This window comes from Coregonus lavaretus (assembly GCF_964263955.1).
Source record: "Coregonus lavaretus genome assembly, chromosome: 38".
NCBI lineage: Eukaryota > Metazoa > Chordata > Actinopteri > Salmoniformes > Salmonidae > Coregonus > Coregonus lavaretus.
The window spans coordinates 31,531,784-31,541,548 of NC_140025.1; the positions used below are offsets into that span (position 1 = coordinate 31,531,784).

The 9,765-nt window shown below is 42.0% G+C and overlaps 1 protein-coding gene across 1 annotated transcript; it reads right to left on the reverse strand.

Annotated features, from left to right (window-relative positions):
- Positions 1-2,244: 2,244 nt before the first annotated feature.
- Positions 2,245-9,059, reverse strand: tlr3 (toll-like receptor 3). The gene is made up of 5 exons (XM_084155556.1): positions 8,895-9,059; positions 8,025-8,520; positions 7,540-7,737; positions 5,124-6,976; positions 2,245-4,064 (listed from the first exon to the last, which is right to left on the reverse strand). Exons 2-5 carry the CDS (start codon positions 8,484-8,486, stop codon positions 3,836-3,838), a joined length of 2,742 nt encoding a protein of 913 aa, XP_084011682.1. The 5' UTR covers positions 8,487-8,520; positions 8,895-9,059; the 3' UTR covers positions 2,245-3,835.
- Positions 9,060-9,765: the final 706 nt, after the last annotated feature.

Genomic DNA, 9,765 nt, shown 5'->3' on the forward strand with positions numbered 1-9,765 from the left:
GGAAGTACTTTATGATATCACACAAGGGAACATTTCATTCTTACGATGTATTTTTATCAATAGTACATTTCCATACTCTATACCCCTCAAACTCAACTCTGGACCTCGAAGCCAGTTCCACTGCGTTTTTTCATTGTTCCCTTCTAATCAGGAACAATTTAGACCTGGGACACCAGGTGTACACAATTAATTATCAGGTAGAACAGAAAACCATCAGGCACCGGATCTCATTGGGTAAGAGTTGAATACCCCTGCTCTATAAACATTTTTGACATACATAAAGGACTCTTGCAAGACTAGCCCTTGGTGAGCTAAAAGAGATCCTCATAAATAAACATAGTAAAAAATCCCTCCCAAAATCGCATGTGTGTCCCCAAGCCTATACAAATGGGGTAATATCATGCAACACAATCATGTAAAGTTTAATACAGAACTGATTAATTACTGACTGTTTCTGAATGAAAACATGATCGTGTAAGTAACAACCCACTGGTCAAAAACTGGTTGAATCAGTGTTATTTCCACATAATTTCAATACCAAAAATCTATGTAATGACTTTGAATCAACATGGAAAACTGCTTGGATTTGCAAAAAGTCATCAACGTAAGGGAATTTCGTATTTTGTTCCACACAACTTTTAACCTAAATCCAATGACATGGTAAATTGTTTTGTTGTTAAATTTACGTTGACAACTCAACCAAATGTAAATCAGAACTAGATGTTGAAATGACGTCTGTGCCCAGTAGGAGTGTTCATTATCAATTGAACCAGGGGAGAAGGTTATAGTTAATCTACCAGCTGTGTCTCGGTAGCAATTAGCCTGTGTATGAGGTTGTAGCTAATCCAGCACATATGTGTGAGAAAGGGCAGTTTATCCCTTTTTCCTCCCTTTCTTAATCGACAAAACCTTGAAGTAAGCCTCCTTCCTCTTTCTTTTAATGAGCAAAGTTGAGTTATTCCTCTCCCTCTTTTATTCAAGTTAAGGAATGTTTTCAGTGACCCAAATGCCAACGGCTTACTTTCAGGATCCCATAGTTCCCGTGCCGTTTGTTAGAAGTCAGTTTGAAGGATGTGGCCAGGAACTGTCTAGTTTTTGGCAGGCTTTTTCATTTTTTAAGTTTCTCCTCGAAATAAAAAGAAAATAGGAGAATGTCACATTTAAACCCTAGCTTTTCGCGACCCACTTGAGGGCACAGAATTTAGGATTTAAGTTAATTTGTTATTTTTTCACAAAGTTTTGAAGTAAAGACTAATAATACTAATGTCCGAATCCAACTTTACTGAAAACTTTAAAGACATACTGAATAGCATACAGATGGAAAAAACTGACGCTCCTAAAAACAAGAATGCGTTCACATATACTTGCAGTTCACTCAAATCAACACTAGGTGTCATGGGACAAATACAAAGATATTGTTGAACCATGTTCTATTAAACAAAATTCTAACTTTCAAGTAAGTGTACAAAAGAGCTGAAACAAATATATTTCATATAGAGTTGTCCCAAACCCTTAACCTGAAATGACCTAATTAAGGCAGTTCCCATAGCGGAAAAAATAATATGTAGGTTTTTTAAAGTTTTAAAATTATTTTTTTTAGTTCATCTGACATTTCGGTTATATTTAAGAGAACATTACATGGTTAATGTGTGCAATAGTGGGTTATTTTACAGTGTAATTGTAATACTCCTGCCAGCAATACTAAAGTAATGCTGTAAAATAACCCTACAGTAATTGACCATGAAACCACATTTTAAAGCATTTTGTCAGTGATCTGCAAATCACCTTGTATCCTAAATAACTACTCCTTATGATTTGTAGATCAGTCAATGATCAGTGACTGAGCAGAATGGATTCTCTCAAACATGGCCAATACCTTCTACATCAGGGGTCGGCAATAAACGACCCATGAGCCAAAACCTTCCTGCAAGTGGTTTTTTTGGGTCCCCAAATTATTTTTCTGTTTCGTTTTCGGTCAAAAAAGACTGTGAAATCAAGAATTCCGCTAAAAATTTGTTTAATTTAGGAAATGTGTTCCCAAGTATTCCCACAAATAAAAAAAGAGACCTGATCGTGTCTCAATGTAATCAACGTATAAAATGATTGTTATTTTCAAATACACTCACTTTTTGGGCTTAGTTGTGGTCAATTTGCAGTGTATAAATTATTATAATTACTGTATGTTCCGGCCCCCCGATCTAGCTAGTTGCCTACCCCTCTTCTACATCAAATGAAACCAGAGTGTCTGTGCTAATCCAGTTTTTAATTGCCAATACGCTGTACAAGTGACTACTTCCTGGTTCTGTCCCCTAATCTTTTGAATGGGCTTGACGATCATATAATCAAATTCATGAAAACACCATTTTCAAAAATAGACTGTGTAATAAAACGCTGGTTACAACAAACATACAATTCCATGAAACAGTGCAGCACAAGCGACGCCATATACAGTTTAATGCGAAAACATGCTGCGTCCATTTAGTCAAATGTCACCTGTACAAATTAGTGCTAGGCCTAAGATATGGCTCATTTCCAAATACACACAGCAAAAAGTGAACTCTAAGCAAGCCGAAAAATCGTATGAGTGATAATTCACTTACAATTAGTGTTTTTTTGTGTGTTTTTTCTTACCAAGCTAAATGACGTTAGATAATTTAGCTTGGTAAGAAAAAAACAAGAAAAAACAACAAAAAACTATTGAATTATCACTCAATATAAGATATTTAGGCTTGCTTAGATTTCACTTTTTGCACTGCACTCAGCTAGTGAAACTGTGTCACTTATCCCATTAAGTCCACTTACTTTGTCGTTAAGCGGTTAAATGAGACTTACAATACTGCACACTTTCTAGTGTACACTTCCTTTTATCCTCAACCATTGTTTGAAACCTACAGTATTGCACTTTCAAGTGCACTTCCTTAAAATCTTAGCCACTGAATGAAAGCTACAGTAATGCACACTGTTAACTTTACTCTGAACCATACAATGAGAGCAACCGTTTTGCACACTTTCCACACCCTTACACCCACTGCCATTATTTAACAACTATAGCCAAGTATTAAGTAAACTTAATAATACCGTCCGCAAGAGCAGGGCTCTCCAGAGGGTCGTGTGGTCAGATGTCCTGGAGGGCACACTGCCTGCCCTCCAGGATATCTACAGCACCCGGTGTCACAGGAAGGCCAAGAAGATCATCAAGGACTTCAGCCACCCAAGCCATGGCCTGTTACCCGCTACCATATAGAAGACAGGGCAGTACAGGTGCAACAAAGCTGGGATCGATAGACTGAAAAGCAGCTTCCATCTCCAGGCCATCAGACTGTTAAATAGTCACCACTAACCGGCCTCCGCCCAATACCCCACCCAGAACTTAGTCACTGTTACTAGTCGGTTATCACCTAGTACTCCACCCTGCACCTTAGAGACTGCTTTCCTATGTACATAGCCATTGAACACTGGCCACTTCAATAATGTTTACATACTGTTTTATCCACTTCATATACTATATACTGCGTTCTAGTCAAGGCTCATCCAATATAACTACTGCTGTACACACCTTTTCTATTCATATACTGTCCACACACACCATCAAATACATACAGTATAAATATATTCATATTCCGGATTCTGACATTTCTTAATTTCTTTCTTTACATTTTGGGGATTTGTTTGTATTGTTTTGTATTGTTAGGTATTACTGCACTGTTGGAGCTAGAAACATAAGCATTTTGCTGCACCTGTGATAAGATCTGTAGAATGTGTACGTGACCAATACATTTGATTTGATTTAAGTAAATTTTTCAGTACACTTCTAAGCATAATAGCATGGAGAAAGTTACAGCACTCGGTTGGTGGTGCCCAGGGCGATGCGGAGCCTCTGGTGAAAGGCGGGCACCCTCTCCCTCTGCAGGGGCCAGTTGAGGATGCAATGCGGGCGCAGCATGCCCCTGCGCAGGAGCAGACAGCGGGACAACTTGTAGTCCTGCACGTCCTGCAGGAAGACCAGCACCACCGAGTCCCGGCTGTCCTCGATCACCTGGTGCAGGGCATGGTGGGCCATGAACCTTGGGGGAAAGAGGGAGGAGAATGGTGGGAGGAGAGGGGAGGGAAAGGAAATGGGAGGAAGCGGTTTTAAGGGAGAGGAGGGGAGGGGAGGAAAAGGGGAGAAACGCAGAGACAGAAGAGGGCATTTGTCAGAAAGTACAAGTAAAAGAGGCTCTAAGTACAGAAGCATAACAGGAATTACATTTCAGATCTCAATCATATACATGTAATTGACACTGTTATCCAGAGAGATGTGCAATCAAATCAATCAAAAGGGGGAAACAACATGATCAGTGCTAGAATAAAATAATACAATCAAAGTTTAAAAAACTCAACAATGAATGGCAACATTTAACACTGGTTTATACTGTACTGTTAGAGCAGCTTTCCAGAACACAGATTGAGCCTATAACCTCAACATTTAGAGGGTTTAGACAGAAACACCTGCCTTGGATCAGTGCTGTGGGGATACTTTAAATCTACACTCTTCACTTAGACATTATTTGAGCATTATGGTCCATAGCCAAAAATGGGGTCATGATGAGTTCAGAATAATAGCATTTTACATTTATGTCATTTAGCAGACTCTCTTATCCCGAGAGACTTGAGCTGTGGCTGTACTTACATAGTTTACACATTATAGAATATTTTCAATAATTATTGAACTCAAAAATGTTTAGTTTTTTTAGATTAATAAATGGTTATCCAGACGCTATGAGAATTTTCTGTGTAAAATGTTTTGTTTTTTTACTTCTTGTTTGGGTTTCATATCTTCTTCCAAATTGGCCTACTCTCACCCACTTCACACCGTCTCCACTTCCCTGTTTGAGTGAAACTTGTTCAGTTGAATTTTAAACAGAATGCTCATGGTATTATTAATATCATAACACATTGGCTGCCTATCAAATGAAATCGTCAACATGATTTACTTTCATTTCAGGAAATAAAGACTCCTGCAGATTTTCACACCACTGTCCTTATCAATGTTCTCTTTTCCCTGACCAGTGACCACACATGCTCTAAAAAAGCTTATGTGATGTGAATGTTACAAAAAATATAACAACGTTCACTTTACTTACTGTCGACACATGGAGTCTTCGAGAAGAGTTTCAGTGACCACAAATAGTATTTTCCTGGACCTTTTCATATTCTCCACAATGGACTCCAGTTGCGAGTCACCTGGCACTGCATCTCGATACTGCAGATAAAATGTATACCCCTGTTCTTTTTCTAGGGGGAGCAAGCTTCGTTCCACCCACTTTTTATCCTTTGCAGTATGAATGATGAACGCGTCGTTTTCGAACTTCCTCCCCTCCCCGGAATTGGCATCGCTCAATCCTAGCGTACGGTTGATGAGAACGTTCCAGTAGAACTGAATCCTCCAACCCTGGAAGCGCACTAGGAGTGAGGTCACCATTAAGGTCAGGACCGCAGTGCTGGTCAGCACGTAGAGCGCCTGGAATGGTGTCATGTCCTTGCAGGAGAGCGTTTCGAACTCCATGACCGAGCGGTTGTAGTAGGCTTGCGGCGTGTTGCACACATACTCATCCCTGAGGCCCGGCACACTGGCGTTTGTTCCATTCAGCCACGCCACAAACCACAGGATGCTCTCGCAGGTGCAGTCGAACGGGTTCTTCTGCATGACCAGCTGGCTGAGGTTGGCCAGAGCCGGCCTGAACACCTCCTTCCTCACCGACGTGATTAGGTTCTTCTGGAGCCGAAGCACCCGGAGCGACCCCAAGTCGTCGAAGACTGAGTCCTTTAGTTGGTTCAGGACGTTCCCACTGAGGCTGAGCTCTTGAAGGTTGGCCAGTCCATGAAGGGCCTCCTTTGGGATCTCATCCAGACCGTTGAAATCCATCTCCAGGGCAACTAGGCTGCGGAGCCCCCTGAGAAACAGCACCGGCCCACCCGGGTTGGCACTCTTCCACACCCGGGCCAAGTTGTTGTGCTGAAGCTTCAGCACCTTCAGATTCTCTAGTCCATCCAGAAGACCAATCTTGATGTTGGCGATGTTGTTGTTGCTGAGGTCTAGGATGGTGAGGTTGGACAGAGGCTTGAACGGAGAGGGATTCAGATCCAGGGTGCCGGTCAGAGCTCTCCCCAGCATCAGAGTCCTGAGAGTGGGCACGTGGATGAAGGACGTAGGGCTGAGGGTGATCTTCTGGTTGCCATTAGAGAGGTAGATCTCCTGTAGCTGGCCCAAACCCTGGAACTCTTTCCCCGTCAGGGTCTGGGAGATGAAGTTGTTGCCCAGCAGAAGGGTGGTGAGGTTGCCCAAGCTGGAGAAGGCTCCAGGGCCTAGACGGGAGATCGCTGTCTGTGTGAGCTTTAGCGTAAGAAGAGGTGAATCTGCGAGCGACACAAAGGTCTGGTTGGTGATGATTTTGAGCGTCATGCAGCTGGTCCCGCCCAGGTGGAGTAGACGGAGACTCATCAAACCCGCAAAGGTGAACACCGAGATGTTTCTAAAGGCAGTATTCTCCATGCTCAGGCTCTCCAGTGCCCCTAGTGGCTGGAAGGAGAAGTCGTCGATAATAGGATAAGAAGAAGTGTGACTCTTCACCAGCGCCATATTCAAGTTGAGCTGTGTCAGATTCCCCAGCCCGTGGAAAGTGTCCTTAGTCAGGTGCTTGAGGTTGTTCTGCTCCAGAGAAAGAACTTCCAGCATGGGCAGCCACTGGAAGGAACCGTCCCCGATCTTAGCCATGCTGTTGTGGGATAGATCCAAAGAAGTGAGGTGGGTCTTCCCCAGGCCTTTGAAGGTGGAGTTGGTCAGTGTGACTAGCTGTGTCTTCTGAAGGGAGAGGCTGCGGATTGCGGTCCCAGAGAGCTCTGTGCAAAGTTTAGACGTGAGCAGAGTGCTAAGTTTGCTCCCCGTCATGACTAACTCATGTATGCCTGCAATGGGCTTCAGGCAATCAGGCTCAAACTGCAATGAAAAAAATACTGATTAGTTGCCGATTAGATGCTGAACAAGATGCTGCCATAAATTATAGATAAGTTGTCAAAAGAGCTTGAACCTACTACTTCCTACTTATTTATAGTATCCCATTGGGCACACACTGGTTGAATCAATGTTGTTGTATCATTTGAACTAAATTACGTTGAACCAACATGTAATAAACGTTGAATTGACGTCTGTGGCAAGTGGGATGTCGCATTATTACAACCTTTCAAGTGAGGCATTGAGTGATCCAGTTTCCACTACCATTGTTGGGATCCTGCCTTGCTCTGTTCATCGTTTGCAATTGGTTTCATACGAAAATGATGGTTCAAAATGCCATGGATGTTAATTTGGTGGCTTTGCACTATGCCTAGATAATAAGATAAAGGAAACACTGAAGTGATCTTGACAACATAAAAAAGGTGGAAAGTGGAACGACAGGTAAATGAAACCAAGGTGTGATTGGTTGAGCATGGTTCTTATTCCTAGTGTCAGCAGCTGAAAGCATTAACATCATTTCATTTTCCATTTCACAGAATCTTTCGTACCGTTTTTAGAGTTGTTAGATTCGACAGGTCGAGGACTCGTAGGGATGAGGAATTACTTAGAAAGAAGAAGTCATCCTTTTTGAAGGTTGAGATAGTGTTGCCAGACAAAATGAGAGTCACCAGGCTTGGAAGCTGAAGGCGGATGCCCAACTTGGCTGTCTTCAGGTCATTTCTGGACACGTCCAGCAGTGTCAGACTCTGAAGAAACATTTAAAGATATTCCAAGAGGGTTTGAGAGAAAATATAACTGAGACAACTGCATTCAATTATACTTTGTCTATGGTTTAGGCTTGAAATAGAAGAACCCATATCCTATTCAATGGATGGTAAATTAAATAAACAAAAATGGTCAGAAATAGTCCTGAAGAGTCAAGAGCGTCACCCGCTCTCTCATCATCATCATCTAGTACTGTATATCATCATTATCAACACATCCACAACCCCTGCCATCATCACCATCACCTTGACACTGGGCAGATCCCTACCTGTAGGGCAGCGAAGGGCTCTCCCTGTAGCTTCAGCCTGTTGCCAGCCAGGTTCAACTCTGTCAGATTGGTGCAGCTGCTCAACTCCTTCTCCGTCAGCCGATGTACCTCATTATGCTGCACGTTCAGTGTCCTCAGCAGGCCCAGGGTCTGACACAGGCTTTCCTCAAGCTTGGTGAGGCTGTTGAAGCCCACATCCAGCTGCACGAGCTCTGGGTAAGGGGCCAGCGATGCTGGGGGTAGCTCCACCAGCCTGTTGTGGGAGACATCCAGGCCGGTGATATTCCTGGGCAGGTTGGGAGGGATCTCCTTGAGGCTGAGGTGTCTGCAGTCAGCCCGGCCGTTTCGCACCTGGCAGCCGGATTTCTGATTATTTTGAGAGGCGTGGCATAGGGTAGGGCCAGGGATGAGGTCACCCAGATTGACAGCCAATAGAATGAGGATTATATCTGGCCAATTCATAGCTTCAGATGATTTTAACAGCTTTTCTTAAAAACTATAAAAGAAATGGATAGGTATATAGTAAGTAAGCAGAGCTATATAAAGACTTCAGTTATTTGGCAATGCATATTTGTGAACAGGTTTGGCCATGTATTTTATATGGTGATTGATCATGAGTCATCAGAGAGAGAGAGAGAGAGAGAAACAAACAAACATTGCTTCTCCCATATAAAATAATATACATTTGCACTATCAGAGCCATTGTTTCATCTTGCACACAAGACAATCACAATCTACATTTTGCTAAATTGAAACAGTTAACATACTGAGAACTGCTACAAAACTCTGCAGAACAAAATAATTTACACATTGGCTACAGAAACCTATATTTGGATTGTAACATTAGAAAGAAGAAAAAAAAGAACATACCAGATGTCGTGTATTGAGAAGGAGAGTGTTGCTCGTCAGTCATTATGTTAGTAAATGTTTTGGAATTATATACAGTAAATCGGAGGAAGCAATCCGCGGGCGGCAGCAGTGTGTTGTTGAAGTGAAATGTCACGGATCCGCATTTCTTAAACCGTGCGTTGTTCCGTCAGGCTACGTGGTGGCTCCCAGACAATGTTCTATTTCTTCAAAAACGAAACTGGCAAGGAGTCAAGGGCTGTGGGTACATTTTGATCTTTGGCGGCCACTATCGTTGTTGACGGGATTGCATTGGAAATATGACCCAAACAACTGCGCAAACCTTTTAAAGGAATCACATTTTAAAGGTTCTAGTTCATATACGGTTCTGTGTAGGTTATGCTAATGTACTTTAGTAGACATGCAATTATCAGTCTTATCAAATATTAATTATGTTTAGAAGATAGTTTTCCATAAATGTGTATATTCTTTGCTCACTGTTAGTACACTTGAAGTAAGCCTATGGAGAAACACTAGCCTAGTGAAACATGTGCATCCCTTTCTATGCCCATCCACTCCACAAGAGTCTTGGGGAAATTGAGAAACTGTCTAGGGGCAACTTTCACATAGACAACCCCCGCTAGCCTAGCTTTTTGCATTTCGATAAAAAAAAATCAATACATAAATTAAAGCTACAGTCTGCGATTGGTGCATACATTTGTTTACTTCTAAATTAATTATATATTGATTCTTGAAGAATACAATATTGGAATGACCCGGACTGGGTCATAAAGGAAAAAAATGCCTTAGTTCAACTGAAACCAAAATATAATGTCCAAAAATGGGCCAATTGCAGAGTTTTAATAATATTTTATGACTTTAATGTCAATGACTT

Excerpts from the sequence above, each read along its gene's own strand:
- tlr3 (XM_084155556.1), bottom strand. The coding sequence starts at position 8,486 with ATGAATTGGCCAGATATAATCCTCATTCTATTGGCTGTCAATCTGGGT. Across the intron at positions 6,977-7,539 it reads ATCTAACAACTCTAAAAACG|TTTGAGCCTGATTGCCTGAA; the intron begins GTACGAAAGATT and ends TTTTCATTGCAG. Across the intron at positions 4,065-5,123 it reads GAAGACTCCATGTGTCGACA|GTTCATGGCCCACCATGCCC; the intron begins GTAAGTAAAGTG and ends CTTTCCCCCAAG.